Source organism: Gymnogyps californianus, chromosome 6, assembly GCF_018139145.2.
Source record: "Gymnogyps californianus isolate 813 chromosome 6, ASM1813914v2, whole genome shotgun sequence".
NCBI classification, from domain to species: Eukaryota; Metazoa; Chordata; class Aves; order Accipitriformes; family Cathartidae; genus Gymnogyps; species Gymnogyps californianus.
Genome location: NC_059476.1, coordinates 23,799,131 through 23,826,881, shown reverse-complemented (window position 1 = coordinate 23,826,881; position 27,751 = coordinate 23,799,131). Strand labels below are relative to the sequence as shown.

Sequence of the window (27,751 nt, the reverse complement as noted above, 5' to 3'; positions counted from 1 at the left end):
TGTTTCTGTACCAAGTTGCTGATCTTCTTCAGACCCACTTCTGTCAAATGTAAGAGTTATGTCCCTTCAGCAGCTTTTTGTCACCAGTGTATTGTCTAGGGAATTCTGGGGAAAATGAGTTATATTGTACAGCGTTACAGTGCTCACATACGTGAGCCTGGAGCAATATCAACAGGTCTTGTCCTAACAGGATTTGGCAAGAGGTGGTGTGGGTAACGTGTGGCATGTGACTCTGCTGTGCAGCTGGAAGGTGAAGGCTCTGTCCTGTGACCAGCTCCAGGTGGTGCTGGTGTGGGGGCGGCTGTGGAATCTGGACTGGGAGCTGTGGGAAGAAGCAAGCCTGGCAGACCATCTTGGATTGCCATGGCAGGATATGGAGTCCTCCACAGGTTTGAGGTGGACGTGTCTAACCCTTCTCCTGTGGTGAGCTCCCAAAAGACTGAAAGGATTTTAACATAAAAAAAGCCAAATTTTATTTAAATAAGTACTAGAAATTTGGGGTTTTTTAAAGAGAAAATTCCAAAGAACTAGTGAAAACAAATCGAAAGTAAGCTTGTGTGCAACTTTCCTGTTGCCCACTATGTCTCTGCTTCCCAACCTGTCAGTCACTGAGTGGCCCCAAATGTCTATCAGAAATTTTGTGCCATATCTAAGACCAGCCATACCCTGCAGTCCCTGGAGCCCTCCCCTTTGAACACCCTTGGCACCTCCCCGAGGGGGACAGGGCAGGGTGGGGCTGTACCCCTGCCCCCAAGGGTGCTACATGGCACAGCCATGCTCTTAAAAGGATCGCACACATAATTAGAAGCCAGAAACCAAACACATAAACAGTATCATCCTGAGACCCAGTTACTTCCCCATCCCCTGCTGCATGTAGTGGAGCAGAAGAACCCCTAGAGCCGCTGTCATCTCTTGCCCGAGACCCTACCTCAAAGCTTCTCTGTGCTCCACCCCCAGCCCTGTTCCCTGAGGCACTCTGCTTGAAGGGCTGACACACATCAATTTAGGCTGACTACTTCTCTTTACAGGGGAAAAAAAAGATGAACTGAGTAGAAAAAATATAACATACCAGTTTAGGATGCTGTGCTTTCTAAATTTCTTGTGTTCTGGGCTGGAATAAGCCAGAAGCTGTGTAATCCTTTGTGCTTAACCTTGCAGCAGTCCTGGGAGTCACTGTTGGAAGGGTATGTGGTTTCTGCCAGACGCACGTTGGCTTTAGTTTCACAAGTGGTTTCAGCCATCAGTGTAGGATCAAATTTGGGAGAGTAATAGAAGTAGCTGCTTGCTTTTCAGTAGAGCTCAGACCCACAGCAGCATCGAAATAGTTGAACCACTACTGAAAGAAATTAAAATAAATATCTGAAGTAAGCATCCTTTTATTTACAGTCCAGGCTGAAATCCTGTTGTCCGAAGTTGAGCAAGGCTGCTGTTTTCTCTAGCTACTCTTTCAGTGTTGAACTCAGTCGCTTTAACGTTTGTTGTTGGCTGGGTACTTTGCAGTGTTGTCAGGCAAGGCCTCGTTTTTGTACCTGGGGCAGAGGTACATACCCTCAAACCTGCTCTTTTTCATTCTGTTTTAAAATAACAAGAACAAAAAGTTTTATTAAGGATGTTTTCCTCTCCACAGGTATCAGTTGTTTAAATGTATTATAACTTCCCTGGGCACCCACAGAATTCTGTTTTAATTTCACATCTAACAGGCTTCTTTCAGTTGCAAAGAGAGGAACTCTTGTGAGCTACCTCTTCATGCTCTTTTTCTGCCAATGAGCAACCCGCAAAAAATGTGGAAAGGCTCCTTTCATGGTATATACCTCCCCTCAAGCACTTCCTAGTTTTTTTTGTAGGGAGCTTCTGGTGCCACTCAGTAGTGTCATTTCATCGCCAGGCAGAGAAAAAAAATAAATCAAAGCTGTTGACATCATTCTTCTTTTTCTTACCCCAACACCCAACTGGTCTGTTCAACTTGTATTATACTGCATTTGCGCAGCTTCTGCTTCTGTGACCCATTAGGACAGAGCCTGCTTGTACTTAACAAGAGTCTCTTTCATGCTTTGTGGATCTCTCCAGGCCACAGCAGGACACAAAATAATCCCTTTTGCATTTGGTAGTTTCACAGTACTTTTCTGGTGAAGATGAAATAACCTTTTTGAATGAAAACAATAACATCATCTCCATAAGACTGGTTTTGATACAAGGTAATTGTATCATTGTTTCTGCATTTTATAGAATGAACAGCAGCTTTATTTCCAGCAGATCCCAAGATTTTAAGATATTAAAATCTGTAAGGAAAGAGTTGTATAAGTTTTTAAAATCAGTATGGAAGTAGTTCTTTATGGTAGGATTTGGTAAGACTTACATAAACAGTCCCTTTGAATCATAACTTAGAAATTTGAATTCAGACTTTGAATTCAAAGAGGCCAGAGTTTTGTGAAAGTTCATATGCAAATCTTATGGCTTCACCTTACTTTTAGTTTTAACATAAAATGAAAGGTCTGTATTTCAGGAAACTTGTTTATAGGATACAATCTGCTTTGCACACATGAAACTTCCATCTGTGTATACTATGCGTATTCTGTAATGTTTTAGTTTCTGAAATGTACTTCTGACAAACATACTGTATACGAAAATGAAAGAAAGTACCTTTTGCCTGTTTTAGCCATCTACTCCAAATTTCACACAGTGAAATAGATTGAACTGGATTTGAAGGCTTTTTTTACAACTGCTTGATAAAAAGATAGCAGGGTTTTTTTGTTCTCCAGAATATTTATTCTAGTACATCTTTCAGAATTTCTTATACCAGAAGACATTTTTAGACAATTTAAGCAGAGTAAATTGTCTATTTGTAAGGGACTTCGTAATGAAAGTAGAATTTCAGGTAACGGAGGTAGCTGCACGTCCTGTTATACAAGGGCTCCTTTCCTGTGTTTGCAGGAATCATTATGTGACCTTGCCTGTATTTGATGTTTAGTTGTGAGTTCAGGACTGTTGTGCATTCAGTTGTCATCCTCCTCTTCTTTAAAATACAGAGCTCTGCAAAATGGCCACTTACTTTATGAGATCGTATGATGGATTGGGGCTGCAGCTGAGGAGAGGCACAGTATGTCTGCGGCTGTCGGCTCAGCCATCAATGGCCAGGTCTGGTCTTGGGGTGCAGGACCACAGGGAAGCCATGGCAGCATATTACAAATGCTTTATTTGCTAGTGGGAGACAAGAGCACCATGTGCAAGTTTGGGATATAAAGTTTTGAGGCTTGGTCATGTCTATTTGCTTCCTATTTAAAAAAGGACAAAAAAAAAAAACCCTCATCAGCTTGCACAGAGAGTCTTTTCCTCTGTAATTTCCCTAAATGCATTGATCAGATGTTTTCTTCTGCTGGTCTCCTAGTTGTATAGAAAACAAGAAATCAGACTTTGAGTTCTACTCCCCCTGCTTGTCTGTTCCAGGTTGTTGGTGAGGTGTATGTTATCATGGTATGTTTCCCCCAACCTGTTTCGTTGTTTTACCCTTCCCATATGCTATTAACTGCTGTTGGATACGGGATGTTTTGATTCAGTATGCTTTTTCTTGTGGTATGTGCAAGTGTTTTTGCTACTCAGGTTCTGAAGTCTTCAGTGGGTTTTGCGGGAAAATGCTTCTGTATACAAAGCCAAACGAAGCAAAAATGAGTTTCCATGCTCTTATTAGTTATGCTTATTCCTCTAAAACTAAATAGTAATGATCTTAAACCCAAGTTGAGATTATTAAGTGCTTATGCATGTGTGTGCACACTCGTGATTCTGCTGAAGTGTTATTTATAGCTATACAGCACAGATGACTGCTTAAAAAAAGAGGAATAATCAGCATGTTGTGGATGCTGGGTGCATGGTTTTATATTTTTATGTAGAAGTATTAATCTATATAATGTTCTGTGGTGCAGCAGCACTCCTTCTGCCTGTCAGTTTTAGCAAGGCAGGAAAAAATGATGTAAGCATTTAATACTGGGACCCAGCACAGGCACCTTAAACTGCTGCTCTCTCTTTCTTTACTCACTCTGCCTATGCTTTGTTTGCATGAGTTCCTCTATACTGCTTTAGTTTTGCACCTTGGTATGTTATTAGTCTGGCAAGAACGTGAGTGTTACAAGCCATCTTGATACATAGTGATGATGGTATAGATAAAACACAAAATACAGTGAATTAATAATTTGAGAATAAGCTGTAACTATTATTTGAATACCAAATACTATCCTGAGCTAAGAGAAAAGAGGGAGGGAGTAAATGCTTTTATGGTACTATCAAATATATTGTCTGGCCCCAGATGTTGATCACGAGGGAGGTGGGAATTGTGTCTGCCCATTCTCTGTGGAGGTTTTCACTAGCCAGTGGTATCAGAAAGTCCATTATGTGCCTGTATTGAGGAAACTGATTTCTGCCCTGAGTGTTGTCTTTCCCCTTGAGCACTACCTGGAGAGAACAGTGCATTGCAGTATTTGACTTGGAGATTCTTAACACATCACCAGAAAGACCTATTTTTCCACCCAAAGGCTGTCCATCCGTTTGGCCGAAGTCTATTGCTACTCTCAATGTGTTGCTGCCTTTGCTTAGTCTGCATTGTCTTTCCTTTGAAATTGAAGTACTAATGGTGCTGGAGTTCTTATCTTTGCTTGTTTTCCTGCAAAATCCATTTTTTGCTTACCTGTGGTTTTTATTCTGTGTGGATGTGTGTGTATTAACACATTCAGGTGTTTCAAACGTTACTGAAATCGAGGTATGATGAAATAGAGTTTAATGAAACAGAGGGATTTTGTGGTGCTGTAATGTGAACAGCATCTCATTTTGGGAGCTGATTGCTACTGACTTCTGTTTTAAGGAAGGAAAGGGGTGTGAAGATTGACAGGAGAACTCATAGTTATAACAAGGTAGCTGTTATAGAAGAGGAAGAATTTTTCTGTTCAGCAGTGAAAGTCTGCAAGGTCAGGAAAAGAATGGCAGCAGGATTTTAGGATTTAAAAAGTCATCAGTCATTAAGCCCTACGTGGCTGAATACTAGTGGCTACTTCTGAAAGCTTCTAGGAACTCTTTAGTAATTGTTGGGCTGGAATTTGCAAGCCAAAGTAGAAAACTTTTGTTTTCTTGGGTCAGTGGTATTATTGGAAGAGAGATGAGATTATTTTCTTGTGAATAAGGTGCCACGGGAAAAAGGGCCTTGAAATCTTGTTGCAATAGCTGATGTCTGTAAAACACAGCATTTTGCAATGAAAATGTTTGTTTATATTTGGAAATTGAATCAAATACTGAATTCAGCTTGAAGCTCCCCTTTGGAGAGCCAAGGTGAAGATTTGGAAAGGGAATAACTGGCAGCAGGAGGCTGGCTGAGCGTTTGCTAGAATCAAACCAGAACCTTCCATTTCACCATATGGTTGACAGCTGCCCTGTTCCTATTTGTCGTGATTTCCTGTGTTACACAGGATTGACTGGTGATGTTTAACTGCTTTTGAGCACTTGCATAACATTTGAAGCTCTTGTGTTTTCCCCATTTATCTGAACTCCACAAGTTCCATATGGAGTGGGATGAAAAGCTGGTTTCACCCCACTCTTCCTCCTTGTGAAATGTCCAGCACTCATCCTACGGGTAGGTAGGGTGTTTTTTAAGTACAGTTTTGGGAGAATAAACTTAGACTTCATGTAGAAAGTAATACAAAACTTTAGGATAAGCGCTTTGGAAATGCAGGTGTGTTAAGATGCAGGCTTTTATTATCATATGCAGCAGTCTTAAAGAGCTAGGCAACTGTGAAGGGGAGATCTGAAGGGAGTGCAAATTGTTTTGAAATGGTTTGAATTTGCTTCAGGCTGGGCAGACTTTTGTAATTTTATGTATATTCCTTCCCTCTTCAACTGTCAGAAAAGTTGTTGAGATAACAGATCCTTTGGGCTGTGTAACAGAAAGGGGGGCAGCTGCTTCCGAAGGATTTGGGAAGTAGGACACAAAGCTGTGGGCTTGTCTGCCTCCGTTCCCTGTAACCTCCACAGCAAATGCATGTGCTGAAAGTACTGTGATGCATGAGATCAGTGGTTATTAATACCGTGTTTTGGATATGAGTAAAAGTTTTATCTGGGGAGTGAAGTGTGTTTTGGCAATAAGCCCCACACAAAGTAAATAACGTGGCCTTTGCGTCTCTAGTTCTGACCTCATCTCATTGTTTGTCTTCGAACAGAAGCCCTTTGTCACTCGATTATCCCACATTGTGCTCTTATAAATTGCAGTCTCCAAGAAGAGATGCTTTCCTCCAGAAACTTCTAGATCCTCTTGCAGGTTAAGTTATTTTCAATCAGAAAAGGCTGTAATGCTGACTTTAGATATTTAGAGCTGTGTGTTTGGCTTTTTTATTTATTTTTTATTGTACTTTGCCTTTGAATGGTTGTCATGTTGTATTAGAGCTCTTTACTGGATGGGTTTTAATAGCTTTTCTGATTGTTTGAGAGCCAACTGGATACTTTGAGTTCTCTTAACTGCTTTATGAAAGTCTGGACACAGCTACCCTACTCTCTCAGTAGCTCTATGGGATAAGTGACGTACTTTTCCACTATTTTGAACAAAAGTCTATGTGGTTGTAAGTTTGCACAGAAGACAGGTGTTTATCAGCTGACGTCCTTTCAGGAAGGGCCGCAGAAATGACTGCTAAGACTTTGTAACCCCGGAGAAGCACCTGCAGGCAGTTGGGAAGAAGCAGAGAGGTTCCCCTCGAGCTTGAGTAGGTAGAAATTTCTAGCCCTCCACCGTCACTGAACCTTCTGCAGTTCAAAGCCAATGGCTTTCTGCTGCTTTTTTACTGAGAGATGCTCTTTAAATAGATTTGGCTGACTGTCAGGCTTAAAATCAAATGATTCAGATTAGGTAAGTGTTTGCAAGATTTCATTATGCTGTTTTAAGAGGCAGTCCACTATAGTTTTTTATAAAACCCACAAGCATTTTGGATGAAGAAGTTGGAGAACTGCTTGCTCTAAAGAACATCTTCATGTGGTATAAAGCTATGCTTGACCCTAGCAGCTTGCAGAATCTCACTTTGGGGTGTTTCTGCAGAACATGATCTCTTCACGCCTCTTGTTGGTCTGAGCAGTTAACAGGAACATAGAGTGGGTTTGTTTTTGTTTTTCATGGGTTATTTGTTGGTTTGAAAAGTTGGTATAAGAACATATTCTTTCTTCATAAAAAACTTGTTCAGTTTTCTCTCTCCAGTCACTGTAGAAGCAGTAAGCTGTCTACTAGTTCAGAAATGTCAACATTGCCACTTCAGGGAGCTGTATTCCCAAGAGGCAATTTGGCCCATCAGTATCCTGCCTACAGTTTCTTTTAGTGGTTGGTAGGCTGTACAAATACAGTGGTAGTGACTGAAATTACTTCAGTGTTAGTCAAGGATGTGTTATCCCAGTTTGCTTACTGTTCTGTCTAGTCCCTTCAGTTTTGGTTTCCATTATCATGAGATGGTCTCTCAGAAATGGCCTTCATTATGTCTTCTGGGAAACCTGTAGTGTTTGTCACAGGCTTGCTGTACGCTTAGTCTCTAAAGAAGTACATCTGTGGATTTGTGGAAACTTTTGTTTTTAATCTTCACTCCAAGATCATTTTGATGGTCTTCACTAGCAACTTTTAGCCTAACATTTGGATAATTACTTTTGCATCAGGTGAGTGGAAACCTTTCCCTGGTGTCTGAAAGACCATTTACCATAACCTTAAGCAAACTCCGAGTATGTTTTCTGACATGGTTCTGGGGAGTTAGCCTAGGGTCTCTGATACTCACAGCTTTGTTGTAACTTTACAACACTTCACAGACTAGGAATTGTGCAATAGCAGAATGAAAAATAAGGAAGACCAGGATGAGTCTGTCATGGGCATCAGCAGTGCTGTCAGTTCCTGGTTCCACCTGCTAGGCACAAGTAGCACAGAGCCGGGTAATTAAGTTGTGCCTTTAAGAGGAAGACTGACAAATGGGTGTAAGCTTGACAGCAAAAGCATCACAGGCTTTTTTCCCCTCTTTCTCCCAGCATAGCAATCAAGACTGAGAAAATGAAAGCAGAAAGTTTTTTTTTCTCTATTGTCCCATTTGCACTATGAAAAAATTCTTGGAGATAGAGATGAATGGAAATAATTGTACCTTTTTGTAGTTACGCTGTATTGTGTAGGTGCGCAAAGAAATCTGTCCAGTATTTCTGGCTAGCTAAGAATCTCAAAAAGAGGAGATATCCTCAAGAGGAGGAAGTCATCCCGTCTTTGGTTGTGCATGTTTACCTTTAAGATCACTGCCCTGTTCACTCTTTGCTTCATCCAGCCTCATGGTTATTTGGTAATGGGAACTTTTTCTGTCCCTCTATTTCATCACCTTCAAGATTTGAATTTAGACTGACTTGCTAAGCTGGCTGTCCTTTGTAATGTCTAAACTGTAAATGAAGGTCTTAATATTGATAGCTCTGCAATTAAATATAATTTCATCCATGCAAAAATCAGCAAATACTTTCATCATTTCAGCTACATGGTCAAAGTATGTTCTCAAGCCTCTAGTTGTGAAAACTTTTTCCCTGTAGTTGAGAACAGCTATGGGATCAGTCAAAGGGCTTGTTCCTGTGCTTCCTCACCGAAAGAGCCACCCTGACAGGAGCTGTCTGGGTGAAAATTTTCACCAGAATCCATTGTCTTGGACAATTCTTTCTTTCTTTCTTCTTTTTTATTTGTGAAAAATATTTAAATAAGGGATTTAAAAGCCATTTCTCATCTGTTTTAGGCTTTCAGAGGTGTTGCGGCATGTGAAAGGACAATTTGCCCTCAACACCATTAACCTACTCCCTACTGCCAGAAAAGGTGGTAGGATCTTGGGGGTGGGGGTCTCTCTTCTAAAAACACACACATTCACACATTGAAGCATTTACTGCGTTCTGTGTTTTGAAAGTTTCTTCAGAAATAGAAGTAATGAAAAATAAATTCTGGACCTCTGCTCTTATTTAACAGTGTGATAAATACTTAATTGGTGGTTTCAGCCATGCCTAATGCTAAATGCAAGCATCTCCTTTCCTAAATGGGTTGTTTTAATTCAGCCACGTGCCTGGAATGGTTCATCAAGCAATAGCCTAAAATATTTGGAGACACATGAGACTGCAGTAAGAGAGGAGTGTTAGAATTTTTTTTCCCCTCAAAATGAACAGTGATAGTGGGACCTCACCAGGGAACGAAGGATGCAACTTGAGATGTTACGTTTCTATGTGATCGATTTAGCAAGTGAATATGAGAATGAACAGGGACTTGAACTCTTCTGTGGTACATGTCTTGTAGAGTGCTGTGCTATGCTGTCGCAAGGACAGACTTGGGTTTCTTCGGGCCAGAAGTATGTGCTGAACCATGGCCAGCTTTGCTCTGGGGTTGCATTGCTTGGAGATGCGATGGGAGTGGTGCCCCATGCCCTTCTCTTGTCTATTGAGCCTGTCTCTGTGGCTGGGAGCCCTCCCTCCTTCCCGAAGGAAGCTGTTGCCAAACAGCGTGAATTCAAGGGAAGATCTAGAATGTTTGATTTCCTTTTTATTATTATAGACTCTTATATAGTTTTTAAAATATATTATTTACTCTTTATTATAACATTTGTATAACATTATTATAAGGCTGTGCAACTTTTCAGGGATATAGTTAGCTTTTTTTAATCATGCTGGCTAGATTAATTTTGTGCCTTATTCCACTGAATAGTGTTCTTAATATGATAAACAAAATTCAAGTACCTTAAGAGTTTTTAGGCTTTCTGCCTCAGTTCATTGTGTCTCTAAGATAATGTGTTGAGTAATGAACCAAGAGCATCATTTATGCTTTTGTATCTGGCATTCCTCCTATTTTGATGATATTTCTGTATTAGTAAAATTTCCAGCAAAGAGAATCCTGTCTCTTTTCTCTAAGAACAGTTTTCTCAGGTCTGATAATACCTCTCTCTTTTACTTCAGACTGAGTTTTCTGGAGTCATGCCAAGATGCCACGGGGACATACAGTAGCTACAGCTTTTGAATCTGTCATCTGGGGGGGGGGTGTGGTGTGTGGTTTTTGGTGGCTTTTTCATTGTTTTTTGTTTTGTGTGTGTGGTTTTTTTGGTTTTGTTTTTTTTAACACAAGAGTTATGTGGAGCTGCAGTTGTTGTCACCTAACATTTCCAGCCTTCTGTAGCATTGTAAACTCCATTGGCAATTCAATTGCAGGTGTTTTCCTTGTACTATTAAAAAGCTGTTGGCTTGTATGTGTTCTTAATAGGGGAGCAGTCTTTCTCAAAAACTTCTTTAATCAGAAACAATATATGAAAATGTTTTCTTCTCACTTAACTATGTAATTCTCTGAAGCTTGTGGCATATATCACCAAAGTGTTACTGTGATTTCATTTCAGAAAGTAAATTTTGTTTTTTCTTCTGTGGTTGGGACCGCTTACAAAGCTAACAGTGTCTGGGAGAAGTAGCATGTTTGGAGAACACCTACATCTGCTGACAGGCTTGCACAGCAATAGCCTTCCTCTTCCCTTACAGATCACTGCTGTTTTCTTAGCAATTTTTTGTTGGGTGTTTAAAGTATGGGAGGGTTAGTTTTTTTTCTACTGATGGTTTGTCAGTGGTGGTGAAAACAAACCAGGATATTTTAATAATGATGGCTGTTTTTTACAAAAATTCTTTTTTTCTGCTTGCTTTTTGTTACCCTTTTTATGGTAGAGTAGAAGGTAAGTGGGTCTGTAAGTAATCCATATGAATAGTGTCTTACATATATTTCAGATTAATTAGGATTCCATTTTGTAGCTATTATATAATGTTGGTAAGTTTTTAGAGGTTGGCAAAGTGTGAAGCTGCCATTTATCTCCAGGGATCTGGTTTTGTCATAACTGGGTGGTTACCAGCTTAAGTGTTTGCTGCGTGTTCTTAGCTCTGGAAAGGCCATATAGCCAAATGAGCAAACTGAACTTGCTCCTGTGAGCGATCATAGCAAACGTACGGTAAGAAGTCAGTTCTGCTAAGCCTGTGCAAATGTAGTGCAGGTAGTAAGCTTGCATGGCTACTATGAGAGTCCTGGAGAGCCTGCAGTAGTCTTGCTGCAATGGCAGGTGAATTACAAAGCCTCTAATCTGATTCTGGTTCCAAGACAATAAAAATCAATAGAAAAAATGTGTTCACTTTTGTCATACCTGAGGCAGCTTGGCTCAAAAAGTACTTAAAGTTTTTAGCCCATTTTGAGAGCAGAATCTTGTTTTGAACTTGAAGTCCACTGAATAGGTGCTGCTCACAGCTGTGCATCTTGGGCATGTTTTGGATTGTTTTCTCCATCTTTTCATGGGTGCTGTGGAAAGAAGACGACAGAGTGCTTGGCTCAGGGTTTTTTGTGAGTTAGCACAGAGCCTGCTTGCCTCAGCTCATTCCACGCAGCGTTATGCTCTGTCTCTGCGGTGCAGGCTTAGCTACTGCACCTATTGCAAGTGGTGTTGGTTGACAGAGATCCTTAAATTATTGCTTGAAACTGAATTACCTCACACAGTATGGTTGGCTTATGGTTCATTAAGGGATTGAGCAAAGAAAGGGGGCTGAGGCTGAAATTGCTTTGAAATGAATCCTGTATACGTTCAGTGCTCAGGAATGCTGCGTGACGGGCATGGTAATGGTCTGTGTCTGCAGGCTTGCAAGCACATCTGAAAACTTTGCATGGCACACTGGCAACCAAGAAGAATATTCATCTGTATATAGATATTTGCCTGCCTTACAGCAATGCTGAGACTTCATTAATATTTGTAGAATGAGTTTAATAGAAGTACAAACAAACTACTATTGGAGGAAATAGGTTAGGTTGCCGTAACACATTCGCAGATGTTGAGGAAGTTCTTTTTGTGTTTTGACAGGAGATGAAGAATTTATAATTGTGTGGAACGCGAAAAACGTGCCTTCACAGATACCCAGGATATCTTTGTAAGGAATTATTCTCTTAGTTAATTTTTGCTGATGCACAAACTCTGTATGTCTATTTTGTAGTGACTTCATGCTGCAATTACTACTTCAGTATGTGTGGAATAGAGTCATCTTGCTTATACTAGCCATAATAGGTACATTCAATTGTTATTATGTGTATCAAAAAAGGGATAATCCTAAATGCCATTGGGAATGTCCCTGGAGAATATTATGCAATTGTCTGTAAAGTAAATACAGGTGGGCTACACTTACGAGAACTTTAAAAAATGTTTTGCCATGAATCTTGTAGTTCCTGTTTCTAGGAATTTCTTAGATCAAATTCTTTTTTACATTTCCTGTGAGATGAAGGAAAAGGTGAACTTGTAGTGGGAAGAGCAGTTTCTATTGAAGCATTCTTCCAGCTTCTTCAGAAGCATCAATGTCTCTTGGAAGACATTGTATATCCCATGTACCTAAATTAAGTAACACTTTATAGACATACACATAGTTTCTGATTAAGAAAATTTGGAGACTGTTTTGCTCTGGAGAGCGCTGTGGGCTGCTGAGTCAGGGGAGAGCCTTGTGCCTTCGTCTTCCCAGCCTTCCAAGTTCAGTGCAAAATCGCAATTCTAGTGTGGACAGCGTGCTAGCATGTATTCACAGAACCACAAATAGTTGTATTACTGTTTGAATGACTAAGAGATCTTAAATAAATGTAACACTTTAGGATTTTAAAGGATACATATGAAAACTGCCATGGAGTTCGTATGAATGTTGTGTTTTATTTTTTTAATCTAACTTCCTTCTTAACCCTTCCAACATACTCCAGCCCTCTTGCTCTTACATACTTTTCTCGGAATTCTCTGTTCTTTTCCATGTTATCTTATTTTATTTTTTGGGTGGAGGAAGGTTTATATTTTTTGCTTTGTCTCAGAAGATTCAGTGTATGGTGGGAGGTGAGGCAACACTGGTCTTGGCAGAACACCACAAAACCAAGAGAGTAATTAAATGACGCAAGCCTTTGATTATTTTTCTCTCTCAAGCTTTCTGGTACGGCTGGGCATTCTGATTGCAAAAGGAGGATCAGGAGAAGAAACTTCTAAAGATCGCATGCAGAATTAGAACAACTGTATTGGAGACTTTTTGCTACTTTAAAGCTCTTCACTGTCAAGTCCTGGAGTTGCTTCTTTTTTCCCCTGTGCGGATAATGTCTCTTTCATCACCCAAGACAGATGTAACTGAAAGGGAGCTGCCAAGGTTTTATTCTGGTTTTAGTTTCTCTGCTCCCTTACTAATTGGATTTTTCCCATCTTCTGCAAGAGGATTATAAAAGGATTAGAGAAGCTGGGGTTTTTGGGGTGTGGGAGGTAGCTGTTGTTTTTTCTCCTCTCGATTCTGGGACCTCCTTGATTTGCCATTTGTTCCCTGAAGTCACTGCCTGTTTGGAAAAGGAAGAAGCAGCATAACAGATGAACTTGTATGACCATGGATTCCTTCCCTTTGCAAACTGTGTATGTGGTTGCTTGTAAAAGAGGTTTTTGCATACATAAGCATCAAATGAAGAATAGCATCCTGGGCTGGATTTAAAAGAAGCAAACTGCTTGTGTCGTGACGAAAGGATAAATTCTGTTTAAACTATAATTTGAAGAAGATTGGATGTTGTTCCGGCTTTGAATTTTGGTGAAAGAAAGGAAGGGTCTAATCAAGTTAAATACTCTGCCAGCCTAAACCTGCATATTCTACAGCTGAAACTGGAAGATGTCTTGGAAAAGAAATTACTTTTCTGTGGGTCGGGGGAATGTACAGGGCATGTTTACTCCACGAAATACAACCTCAATAGCACCCAGTAAAGGTCTCAGCAATGAACCAGGACAGAACAGTTGCTTCCTGAATAGTGCGCTACAGGTAAGAGCACAGAATAAAAAATGTTTCTGTCTTTGTCCTTTGTCTTTTGCAGTATTTTCTTAGGTTCAACTGTGCAACAAATATGGCCAGGCTTGACTACATTATTGTTTGTGGGCCTAGATAGAATAAAGCTACATTTGGAAATGCAGATTAGCTGAGTTATAGAACAGCTTTTTTTAGTTTTCAGGTTTTCCTGGTGAAATCAACAGCATTCACATAGTCATCACTTAGTGTACTTGAATCTCTTGTTTGTGTAAACTTGTAATATGGCAACCAAAGAAGAAAATACATGCAGAAAATTTATTTTAAAATAATAGAATATTGCATAGCTTGCAGTACGTCTACTCCTTAAAAGTAAATTTAACTTTTTTGTTGAACCACTCAAGTTCAAGGTTTGATAATACCTATACAAGATCCTTTTTATGTAGTCCAGTTTTCTTTCTAACTGCTGATTTGTAGCTTAGTTTAGATGATTGAGTCTTTACCTTTTGATTTAGAAGAAAAACCTTTTCCTGTGTCAAAATTTAGTGGAGTGGTATGGCTGCTATAGTGGTATTGTCACCACTTAGATGTTTTGAATGTCTGACGTTTGAAATTCAGTCCTTCTGGCTGCAGGGTTTAAAACCTTTTCTCCACATCTGTTTCCATCCCTTCATATGCTTATCTGTGTGGCACAGACAGTGTGGCTGTGGTGTTTTGGTTTGGTTTGGTTTTTTTTTTTCCCATGGGCACGATTAGGTTCTTGACTAACTTCAGGCTTCAAGATACCCCCAATGCAAATAACAGAAATAGAAATATCAGTGACCCTCAATAGGCTTAATATGCCATGAAATGCAGGACTAGGTACAAAGAGAACTTATAGTAAGAAAAGTGGAGTTTCCAGTGATGTACTGTATTAATTGCTTCTGTTAAGTTGTAAGGTGTAATCACTGGCTGCCTCCTAATACTGAGTTAACAAACCTAGGTCAGAACTAAGTAGAGCCTAACACCAGCTGCGTGCCATACATGAAGATGAAAGCGTATGACCTGGCCTTTAGTCTTCTATATAAACCGTTTTCTTCTAAAGCTCAAGAGAGATAGGATACCAAAAATATTTACAGTCAAAGCTGAATTTAAAAAAAAGCAAGATGGTAATCATTTCGTAAAATTTATACTTCTTGGGTTTTTATCTTAATTTTTTAACATTCAGTGTTAGTCTGAGAGGCTCTTGAATGTTTGTTGTTCCTTACTCTTAAGTATTTCTATAAACATTCAAGATAAACTCCAAAGGCAATTGCATTGAAAAATTGGACTCATTCCTAAATGTATTATTTTTTTGTCCTTTTGTGAAGTCTGCAGTAGTTCTTCAGGAATGTGGTGTGTAATCAGATGGTTCCAAGGCTTATGTTGCCTGCCAGGCCCTTAAGTATAGGGAGAGTTTGAGTATAAACATAGCCATGACAATTCTGAAGTTTTGGGAAACTTTACAGATTAAATATTCAATAAACGTGTTTTTAAATATTATTTTAGGTAACATTTGTATGCTATGGTTTAGTTAACAAATTGTTCCAGCTGGAAGCACTTCTTGAAACCAGCACAACTTTTTTCAGAGTGCTAAATTTTTTTCTAGCCAGTTGCTCTGGACAAATTCATCAGAAATAAGAAGTTTGGTTCCTCTGTTCATGCTAACGAAGCATTTAGCCAGTCACATGCCAGCCTGGACCTTGCTGCTCTGTCCGGAACCTGGCAGGACACGATTTAGGTCAGGGCTTCTTTCAGTGCAAGCTTCTGCCTCCTGAAAGGCTGGTGGTTCTGAGGCTTACAAGAAAGTCCAGTTATTGTTAGTTGAAGCTGAAATAGCCAGCACCAACCACATTTATATATAAAGAGCTGGCTGTGAAACACCTCAGAGATCGGTATTGTTGCTATTTTACAGATACGAATTTAGATAACTGCCCAAGATTGCACAGATTTAGTGGTAAAACTTAAGAATAAAACTTGGTGCTGCTACAGCAAACGTTACCTCTTGCTGTTGCTAGCAGAACATAAAAAAGCCTGCTTGCCTTTGTATGCTGTGACCATACCTGGTCACATACCTGGTATTACCACCATTCCTGAGAGAAAAGTATAACCGCCCACACAGGTTAGGGTTAGAAATCTGCCAGTAATCATGGCATGTAAATACACTTACTAATGATAATATTGGGCATAACGGCTTTTAGTAATTTGTTGTTTTGACTTGCAAGAGCTTGTTAATGTATATGCTGTTGGTGCTCCATTTTTCCAGCATTGTGCTTTCTGCTCGGAACAAGGAGGCTGCCTAGGAGGTGGAAGGACGGGCAAGTTTCAGCCCCAGCAGTCGGTGGGGTGTCCTTGGCAGCTCTGCCCAGCCTCACGGTATGGCTGCACCACGGCCGGCCATTGTGCCAGCGCGGGGGAGCAGTCAGGACAAGTGCTGTTTAAGCTGGCACTGCCACACGGACAAAGAAGCGAGTTTTTCAATCTAAAAGCATATGGCAAGAAATTCAGAGGGATGTCCTACTGTAAATTAATATATGTGAATGCTACAGCTGAGGAAGAAAGATGAAAATGTCAACTTGCAGTTAGATAAAAGGCATCCCATTTTAAAAGTGATGTTCACTGACGTTAGTGTACTTCTGGGTTTATTTAGCATGTGCAATTTTAATCAGAGCTTTATGCAGTATTTTATTTTATATATTCATAAAATTGGCTGTGCTCCTTTTTGTGTTTCAGGTTCTCTGGCATCTGGACATTTTTCGCCGCAGTTTCCGGCAAATCACAACACACAAATGTATGGGCGATTCTTGCATCTTCTGTGCTCTTAAGGTAAAAGTTGGAAAAAAATTAAAAACCAATTTTTTTTTTAAATTAAACAAATATTTCCAATATTTGATTAATATGTGTAAGCAAACTTGCATCTGGAAATTTGTGAGAGCAAAGGTAAATCTGATAGGGACTGGCTCAAGACACTCATAGTACTGTTTTTAAAATATGTTCAAGCCAATAAATTGTGAAATATATACAAAATAAATTGTAGGTAAAGTTTCAGATACAAGGACTCTTTTTCAATGGAGTGTGGATCATTGTGAGCGTCCATGTTGTTTGAAAGATTAGTTCAGCTAGTAAAACATCAGTTTGTTTTTTTCTAACTTATCATTTGGTTTATAAATATCATACTGTAAACAGTCAGTATGCTCTTCAGAAGTTACCTTTCCTTCAGAGCTACTTTAAATGTCAACATGGAGAAGGCCATTTAGCTTTAAGCCTTTCTGTTCAAAACTGTTGATTATGTAAGACTAAAAGGTATTTTCTACTGTAAATATTGATGTCTGCATTAAATGGCTCAGCTCTTTGTGGTCTCTGTTTTAAAAAACATCAATTCTGTTTGTAGATGCAGATACAATAACTGACTGTCATAGATGCTGCCTGGACAGTAAGATGTAGGTGCTCGCTCTGATTCTGAGTACTGTTATGTACTTGAGTAAATTGCACAATCCTACATCTCCATGTGTCTCTACCTGTTAATTTTTAGTGCTTCTGGTTTTTTGTGCCCTCCTTTCTAAGTTTTGCTACTTAAACTCACAGCTCCCTCTAACCTTGTGGGAGGAATGGACGTGATACAAACATGATGAAAACACCAGCTTTAATCTTCCTGAGCAGTGATTTTTCTTTCTGAAATTGGGACTGAGACATTTTCTTTGATCACAAATGGGATGTAAAATCCAACTAAATATATAAATTCTTTGTGGGAGAATTTATTGTCATGAATTCTGTGTGCAGTAATGAAAAGGACAGACAGCATGTCTTATAAATACGGCAAAAGAGAGAGTGCAAGATTTAAATTAAGATCGTCTGAAGTTCACAGGCAATATTTATAGCATAATAGCGGTCTTGCTACTGTTAAGTGACTTTACAGGTGCTCTGGTAGAGACAGGCTTGAAATGAGTTATGTAGTGAGTTTTTGGACTGTTGTTGAGGGGTTTTCCCTTGCAAAAGAACAGCAGAGGAGAGCATTAAGGCATGAAAGAAGGTAAGTAATTTCCTTCTGAAGGGAAATTTGTCTCAAGACATACCTGTTGAAATGATGAGATGGGATGATATTTACAGCAGTATCATCAGAAGAGGATGTAGCAGTGGGTTAGGAGCAAAGTAGCACATCCAAAGTGAGAAATACAGCTATCCAGACAAAGAAAAGATGGAGTATTAAGTATATCCCCTTCCTTATAGGGAAGTGGCAAGACTTAAGCATGATCTGGTTTGAATCCATTAAGTTCAGTGGGATAAATAATTGGAAGCTAATTCTTGGATCATGCCCTCGAATATTGCCAAGTGATTGCTGGCATTCTTTGGCAGCTGAGATGAGGACAGAAAGAACATGAACGTAAGCTTTTGCTGTTCTGGGGTTTAACCTAACAGCAAGATATTGCAAAGAAAAACCAGGAGATCAGACAGGTTATGCCATTTGAATGAAAGTAGACTGGATTCTGGGGCAGAGTTGAGGGGTTTTAATATAAAGATGATAGTTAAGTCTTTTTCTGAATGAGAGTACTGAAAAAGAGGAGGGGGGGAAAAAGATGTTATAGGAAAAAGGAGAGGATGAACCTTTGTGGAACTGGTATTGAAAGATGAACTCTGGACCAAGATGCATCTGGATTAGCAGTACCAGTATGAGAGGGGTAAAGCACTACAGTAAGACTGGAAGATGACAGGATGTCTGGAATGTATGTATTAAAAGCAGACATTGGGTCGAAGAGTGTTTTGTTGATAAAATCCTTGCTTTTGATGTCTTGCTGAAGTGTGCAGTATGCTATTATAAACTTGGAAGTGACAAGTAGAGTGGCAGAATTCACAAATTGTATGCCTGCAGCCATATGCTTATTTTTAAAATTAAGCAGCCTTTGAAAAAAATTGCTGCTCTCTCTTCTTGCTCTCTCTTCTTGCTCCCACATATCTGCAAGGATTTTTTTGGTTTGTTTCTTATCTGAAGTTCTTACCAATGCCATGCTTAGCCAGAAGGTGTTACAACCCTTAGTTTCCAACAAAGATATAACGTTGCACCAAATTGTCTAGTACTTTTGCACATTTTAGAAAACTTGCATCTGGTTGTGTGCAGAATTCCTAAAGCTCACAAAACTCAATGTACAATGAAAAACTCTGAAGAAATGCGTAAACAAGTAAAGAATTATCTGGACAAGTATTTCTGAATATGGGCAGTAACCAATACTTGGCAAAGTAAATAAATGAATTCCAACTGGCTTTAATCCAAACCAAAATGTTGGTGTTTTCTCTATCTACAGTCTGTTCTTCATGGGAAGTTTCAGTGTGTTCTACCCAAGCCTATTCCAGAACCTTCAGAAAGTTTACAGATATCTGTTGTAAAACTATACAAGAGAAATACGTAGAAATTTGTTAGAAGTTATAGAACTGTTGTACTCCTGGCTCTCTGTTCATAAAGCAACTCACAATTTTATGTTTTTCTCTGGGTGATATCGTGACAAGTTTCCACCTCTATGAACTTGTGTAAAATGTTGATGTGTGTACATAAATATTTGAAAATTTTCCCTGATTTTTATGTTGTTATCAAGTCAAATAATATTATGAAGGTGAGTAATAAAGGGTGTCACTTAACTCTTAAGTGAAATTGGGAATGCAAACCTCCCCTCACCCCCCAAAAAACCACCAAACACCACAAACATAGGTTGTCTTGCTTGCATGCAACTGAAAAGGTGGGGATACTAAATGATAAAGGTATGCACAAGGGATAGCCCGAAACCATGGAGATGGTCACATTCATCTTCGTAAACTCCTTAAGCAGGCAGTAGAGGGGGAAAAAAGGCTGTTGAAGGTATTTACTTGTTCTCTGCTGCCCTCTGGATCGGTGTTCTCAAACTGCTCTTTTATTTTCCTCCTGTAAAAGTCTGGCTGTCTGGCACATACTATGTGTAAACTTGTATAAGAAAAATGGGATAATGTGCTTAATGTGCACCTAATACTGCAGGCATCACCAAGAGCATGTTTCATGTCCCAGTGCAGCAGGATCATCCCTTCCCTTCCGTGCTCATCTCTTCCCCAGCCCTAGCCCTCCTGTCTGCTCTGGAAGCCTTTAACTGTTGTCCTGCCAGGGTAATGCCATCTTAGCCTCCAGGTCTTTGACATCCTCTTTCTCTTGAATCTTGCCTTAGGCTTTGCTAAGATGAGGGAGAAGATATGGCTGGATCCAGTGGGAACACAAGAATTTGGAGCTCTATACCATGCGAAAATCTCCCATTAGGGTCTGGGGAGAGGTAATTAGCCTTGCATGCTGTCAGGTGGTCCTACCCAAAATACCTGTCCAGACCAAGCAAGATGGAGGCAGGACATGCTTACTCTTCTCCAAAGCATGCTGGCATGTTCAGATTCCAGCCTGGCCTGGGAATGGGGCAATAGCTGGGGGGAAGAGTCCATGTTGTGTCCCCCACTCCATTCCAGGTTCCCTTCACAGAATACCTGATACCTCCCGTGTTGTGCAGAGAGGGTTCACGCTCTTCCCCTACTTTGAACTGTTGCTCTAAAGGTGACATTCTCTTACCATTGACTTTAGAGGAAGGTAGTCTTCACTAAGCTAAATTTAGCCTTTGAATAACACCATAGAAGTTGTATTTTTTCCACACTTTCTTGGCTTGCTGCAACTGTTTCTAGGGATTCTGATGTCATGCACAGTATTTACTGTAAATGTTCAGCTAGCTGTATAAATATTATTTGTAATTTTAAATTACTTTTTATAAAATGAGGGATCATGGGACAGTGATGTCATACCTGATATCAAATCACATTTTATTTTTGTACCACATTTGAAGACATCCATTGCATGAATTCTTGAAGTCATTTTAAAACTTGCTGTGCTACCTGGCTATGTTTATGTGGCTACAAAATGAATCTTGAAATCATTCCAGACATACGTTCATTGGTTATTTTGAAGGAACCTTGCATGAACAGCTATAAAAAGACAAGGGAGAGCTGCAGACTCTGTGCTGGAATCCCAAACACGGTTCCTTAAGAAGTGGCATTATTTAAGTGTTTTTTCCAGTACGCAAGCTGTCCTTACTGCTATGTGATTTGCCTGCTGTAACACTGGAACAGCTTTTTGATTTATTATTAATGTTGAAGTCTGCTGTGTTCTGTTTTATTTTCCTTTTTCTAGAGCATGACTTTGCTTTGGTGTTTGTTTATCACAGCTGGAAGAGGGCAGGAAGGGGGAAATCCGTCCACTGTACTGAGCATGCCACAGAGAGTTTGTTCTCCTTCCAGGGATTGTACTGGGAGCTCCATAGTGCCAGGATATAGGACAGAGTGTTATTTGTAGTTCGCAAAGAAGAATGCTCTATTGATTGATAAATTCCAGTAGGGCTGGTCTTTTCTGTAATTTTTACATGTGCAACAAAAGCAGGAAGAATGTGAATTTTCTGTGTAGAAATGATGTTGTCTAAGGTGAAAACTGAGAACAATAGGGTATTAGAGTGCTGGTTCTGAAACTACAGTTCGTGGTTCTGATTAGCCACTTGATTGAAATGGAGGGATTTGTTATGAAAAGTTCATGATATGGTTGAGACAGTAATAGGTTGGTTGCAAAGATTTCATTCTTGTTTTGTGCTTTTTTCCAACTCAAGATAGTATTTCAGTGTAAAACAGTAGTAAAAATATATAAAAGAATTACTTTTATTGTTTAAACTTTTTTTTCAGTTAGCACTTGCAGTTAACTGCCCGACAAATAAACTAGCAGCAAGTACAGTTTCCTGAGTTAATAAACTGGTAATTGAAGCTTCCAAATAATGATTGCCTTTTTTGATCTTGATCAAGCAGTTAATAAATTGTCACCTAGTTGATGTGAGCTCTCTGTGATTTGGGTTTCTTTTCCTGCCACCCTCCTAAATAAAACTCATGGAAAGTATATTTTTATTTGATTTTGGTAGTAGCCAGGAGTGCCTGACTTTACAGTCCGTATTGGGGACCTTATGTTAATGTTTAGGGCACAGTACAAGTAAAAATGGAAGAGAGATTGTTGTTGTATTGGGTTTGCGTGGCAAGGTTTTTAGTAGCGGGGTGGGGGCTACAGGGGTGGCTTCTGTGAGAAGTCTGATAGAGCCAATGCCAGCCGGCTCCAAGATGGATCTGCCACTGGCCAAGGCCGAGCCCATCAGTGACGGTGGCAGCGCCTCTGTAATAACATATTTAACAAGGGGGGGGAAAGTTACTGCGCAGCAGCAATTGCAGCCGGAGAGAGGAGTGAGAAGATGTGAGAGGAACAACTCTGCAGACACCAAGGTCAGAGAAGAAGGAGGGGGAGGAGGCGCTCCAGGCACCGGAGCAGAGATTCCCCTGCAGCCCGTGGTGAAGACCATGGTGAGGCAGGCTGTCCCCCTGCAGCCCATGGAGGTCCACAGTGGAGCAGATATCCACCTGCAGCCCGTGGAGGACCCCATGCTGGAGCAGGTGGATGCCCAAAGGAGGCTGTGACCCTGTGGGAAGCCACGCTGGAGCAGGCTCCTGGCAGGACCTGTGGATCCATGGAGAGAGAGGAGCCCATGCTGGAGCAGGTTTGCTGGCAGGACTTGTGACCCCGCGGGGGACCCACGCTGGAGCAGTCTGTTCCTGAAGGACTGCACCCCGTGGATGGGACCCACACTGGAGCAGTTCATGAAGAACTGTAGCCTGTGGGAAGGACTCACATTGGAGAAGTTCATGGAGGACTGTCTCCCGTGGGAGGGACCCCACGCTGGAGCAGGGGAAGAGTGTGAGGAGTCCTCCCCCTGAGGAGGAAGGAGCTGCAGAAATAATGTGTGATGAACTGACTGTAAACTCCATTCCCTGTCCCTCTGTGCCGCTCAGGGGGAGGAGGTAGAGAAAATTGGGAGTAAAGTTAAGCCTGGGAAGAAGGGAGGGGTTGGGGGAAGGTGTTTTTAAGATTTGGTTTTATTTCTTATTATCCTACTCTGATTTGACTGGTAATAAATTAATTTTTTTTCCCCCCAAGTTAAGTCTGTTTTGCCTGTGATGGTAACTGCTGAGTGATCTCCCTGTCCTTATCTCGACCCATGAGTCTTTCGTTATATTTTCTCTCCCCTGTCCAGTTGAGGAGGGGAGTGATAGAGCAGCTTTGGTGGGCACCTGGTGTCCAGCCAGGGTCAACCCACCACAAAAAGAAAGGAATAAATGGAAATCTAGGTTGATCATTATCAGACTTGGAGGTTTGGAAAGAAATCCAAAGACACAAAACCAAATAGAGCTAGAATTTATTCCACCCTTGAAGTCAAATATAAGGAAATGTGGGGAAGAAATGTGAGCTAGTGGAAATACTGTGGGTGGAGGCTGATTTGGTTGGATGGGAGAAAAGTGATTTTAGCAGACAGAATTTTTATTGAAACAAGTTGTTGTACTGAGTAAGAGGCTGCATCGGAAGAGTGTGATGTTCTGGATGAAAGATTAGGTACTGTAGACAAGAAAAAAAAGTCCAATGAATGGAATGGAGTAAGAAGGGCATGCTATTGAAATGGAGAGAAAGTTTTAAAAAAAACAAACCAAACCAGAAACAATTGAGTGACAGCAGGAATAATACTGACATGTTGAGCAGTGAGAGAAGGATGACGGTTGGCCATGTTAATATTTGGGGCTTTTGCTAAAAGGCAGAAACTGTTAAAGTAGGGAATACTAGAGCATTTGGGGGGAACATGTTTTGCTCTTTGAAAGAATAACCACACTGCTACAGCTGCAGTGACATCCCCATCCAGATGGAACTTCTGCACAATGGTGGAAGAGAATAATTAGTTCTCAGAAAGCTGCCAAGGACACAACTCAAATTTACAGTGCATGGACACTGATCTGATTAAGTAGCTGTTGCCTGTTGTCTTCAGCCATCAATTTATTCTTATGCCAGCCTGCTTCTACATGCTTGATTAAAAAGTGATATGTGCGTGTATATCAAGTCTGGGGTTTGTTTCATCAGTATGGTTAGATACACATTGCAAATGTCAATTTACGCCAAAGAAATGGAATACTTCTTTCCTAGGGAGAAAATGGATTCCAAACACTGTTAGAGATTATTTGGAGCAGATCTTGTAAACTATGGAGGGATTCACAGATATTTCAGCTTCCAAATCCTTAAAATTTAAAAGAACTCTAAAATGTCAATCCCATGAATTACCTCAAAGAATAGCTACTGTCTTTATTCCCTAACCAAACAAAGAACAACTCGTTTTATGATCATGCATGTGAATTTTAGCATTCTGAAATAGAAAGCCAGGTTTTAACTTGAATAGTTGTATGATAAAGGTTCCTTGTCTCAAACCTTAGGTTGTTTTCTTTTGAAGCTTTAGAAAGTTTATGTTGATCCCCACACTTCCCAAACTGGAGGAGCGTATTCTGGGAGACCACTGACTCTGCAAGCCTTTGTTCTGATGTATGTCAGAAGCCCAGACCTCTAGTAGAAAGGACATGAAGTTTCCACTTACAAAACTAGGAAAAAGCCTTCTGAATGGTAATAAGCCAAGTGAGGCCCTACAATAGATTGCCTGGGATGGTTAAGGAATTTCCAGATTTGGATGCCTCTGAGAGCAAGCTGGAGAAAGATCAACTATTTAATTGTAGTTGATCTTGACTTAGTAATTGGGGAAGGACTAGATGCAACTAGATGGACTTTGGCAATTTATTCCTCTTAAAGAACGCTTGTGCTTCCTAATTCTGCTGTCTCTGCTACCCTTTCCAGACCTTTGAAGATCTGTAGGGAAGGGGATAAGGAGGGAGATGGGCTTCTTTTTTTATATAAACCTCAGGAATGCAGTGTAACCAGAAGGCATACTTCCTGTCTGAAAAATCCCTTGCTCATGCTGTTCTCTGTCTTGGCTTGTAGACTTACCACCAAGCCAAGAATAGGTCATCAGTGTAGAAATCAAAGTACTGCTGCTAATACAATATTAGTAATTGCTCAGATTTTGTTACGCTGATTTTTTAAATTTTGGTTCTGCATCCTTGATTTTAGTTACTGAAAACTGGTAAAATAGGAGAGACTTCCCTTGTTCATGAAGCTTTTAGCAGTGTCTTTTCATATTGTTGCTGCTGTTTAGGGATGCGCTCATTTGTGTTGGAATGTAGCCATTGAGAGAGATCATCAGTGTGGTGAATACACTAATGGGGTTTTCACTATCTTCAAATTCAGGTGAAGAAGTTTTTGAGAGAGAACAAAGTTTGAATGTGTCATATATAAAGTTCTCATTAAGTTCCAGAAGCACTTGGAGAAAAGGTGTCATGAAAACTCCTGGGGCAGAATCAGCAGTGCTTTCCTGGTCTGCGCCCAGCTGGCTTTCAGACCTGTATATGGAACAAATGTGTTAGTGATTAACAGTATCACCCAAGGGCAAGACCTGAAATTAAGGAGAGAGATCTGACTTAGATAACTTAAAGCGATGAAACTGCAGGAAACGCCACACCTGTCAATCTAAGGCTGAGAGACAAGAAAGACCTGTTCTGAAGGTGAGCAAAGAACCTATCTTGAAAAATAAGGAAAAGGGGAAATATATCATCCCCCCCCCCCCCCCTCCCCGCTAAAACCACAAAAAAAACCCCAAACCCCCACTCCGAAAACCCCACCAAAACCCAAGGGAAATGAAACTCCTCTGTGTTCAAAGTGCTTTTGACTCCATTTGAGGTGCTTTTGGGACTTCGTACAAGCACTATGTTCTGACATGCTCTAAACTGCACTGTGCAATGACATAAGTTTTGATCTTTATTAGATTAAAATGCACAATTACTCACTGGTTTTAAGACTTTTTTTCTTGTAATTTGAATAAGACTATACCATTGTGTGTTATGTCTTTACAAGTTTTAGGAAGCATTCTTCTAAATAATATTGGGATCTTTTACTTCCTGTTTTAAATATTAGAATTCTTCACAGACTTCTTTGATATTACTGAATTATTTTTGTTCTGTAGTTGTAACAGATTTCACAGTTTTCTGCTGTTTATTTTTAAAGAAAGTTTTTTAGTTTTAATTGTGAAGGCTGTAATTATTTTGTGATGCAAAAAAACTTAAAATGCAGGATCCTGTGAAAAACAGTTGCTTATAATCATGAGGATCACTTTTTCTGTACTATATCTCTTTATGTTAACTAGTAGGTATGTTATGGGTAAAAGTATACTATACTATTTCTTTAAAGATGGAAATTTAAAATAAGAGTTTCAGTTTGCTTGCTTGCTTCTCCTTTTACCTAGTTTGGAGCCTGCATTGATTCTATCCTCCCCCCTCAAGAGTACAGAGCCATTTCAGAGCTCTCAGTGAAGCAAACCAGGTCCTGTCCATCAGTTCCTTGCAGTGAGGTTGTGTGCTAGTCGCTAGGCGAGTGTCTCAGTTTCCAGATCTATGAAGTGAGATTGATGATAACCAGAATAAACACATTTCTAAAGCACAGTCATGAATATTTTCAAGTGCTCTTAAATTATTTAATGTAAAGTGCTGAAGCAGGATGGAATTATGTTTCACTGCTTTTTTTTTTTTTTTTTGGAGGTCCAATGAAATGAAAAAATTACTAATGAAACATGAAATTTGCTGAGTTATCAGTGACAGAAATGGGGATCAAGGTTGTTAAGTACAGAGACTTTGTCATTCTTTCCATTTTTATATATGTATAAAAGGTAACTGAGGACAGGTATTGTCTATAATTCGTGAAGTGTGAGACTTAACTGCCTTACAGCCTTTTCTTCATTACCACTTTCCTCATCATTATTTGATCCTCTAATAAAGGCAATATTAGAAGAGCTATGGGCTTCAGCACAGTGGGCCCTCACCCATGAATGAGCACCATAAGGACTACCAAAATAAAAATAGCAGTAGAGATGGGCATTTTACATCTATATTAGATAATACGTCAACACTATAAATTGTACCATTCCTACAGGCAGAAATGGCAGGGGTACAGAGGTTGGTTTGCTGGCTGTGCAGTGACAGCTGTGTTCTGCACTCTTTCAGCTTCCTCAAAGCAGCTGAGATTGCACAGTTTGGCAAACCTTGCAGTTTACCTTCTCGTTTGCTGATAAGAAACAAATAATAATAGTTAAAGGAGAGAAAGATTCAGATTATTTATTTCCAATTAATATAGATCCTAAGTATGCTGGGGAGAAGCTTTCTGTAATTAAGGGAGGAATTGATACATGAATCAACATCACTACAGATTCTCAGTATAGATTTGAAAGAAAACAAGACAGGCAAACCAGTTTGAGTCTGGCTTTCTCCTTGTTCGACTAAATTTAGAAGGCAGAAAAGCTAAGTGGTGCACAATTCAAGATAATCCTTTTTCTTTCTCTTGCAGTAAGAATGGAGCTTTTCTGCAATCTTTAGGGAGATTGTGAGGAAAGTTTTATAGGAAAGGACAAGCAGAATTTTGAGATTGACGCTGATGAAGATGGTTGCTTGTCATATGAAATGAGGTAGAAAGTAGAGCAGAGTGGTGATGGAGACAGAATGCTCTTGTATGAAAGTAAGGGCTAGAAGTTTCTACTTAAACTGGGGATCTTGCATTGCAGAATTATGTTCCTGTTTTTGTAGGAGGGCACAATGAAAGTTAAATAACTGTTCAGAAGATCTTTTGGATATCTCACACACACACATGCATGCACATACACACACAAAATAAAAGTAGGGTTTTGATCAGTTGGAAATATGTACTAAACTTTCATGCATATAACCCACACTTTCGATGATAATGCGTCTTTATAGAACTACTCGTCCTTGCAAATGATTACCCAGATGACCTGTGAGTTAGTTATGAAAATGCAGGTTTATGGTAACAAGTGAACAACTGGTCATACATAGGAACTGCTATTCGTGTCATGCCTTTTCCCTCCTGCAGGCTGACCCAAAAATCATCTGATTCTTACCTACTTGGACTTACTGGAAGGTAAAT

At 39.9% G+C, this 27,751-nt stretch overlaps 1 protein-coding gene across 1 annotated transcript in view; it reads left to right on the top strand.

The window, feature by feature from the left end:
* USP54 (ubiquitin specific peptidase 54) overlaps positions 1–27,751 on the top strand; it is an 81,566-nt gene that overhangs the window by 12,753 nt on the left and 41,062 nt on the right. Inside the window, exons 2-4 of the mRNA XM_050898696.1 lie at positions 11,874–11,940; positions 12,963–13,824; positions 16,558–16,650. Of these exons, the coding sequence (XP_050754653.1) occupies positions 13,678–13,824; positions 16,558–16,650 (240 nt within the window). The 5' untranslated portion in view covers positions 11,874–11,940; positions 12,963–13,677. The remainder of the gene's footprint in view (positions 1–11,873; positions 11,941–12,962; positions 13,825–16,557; positions 16,651–27,751) is intronic.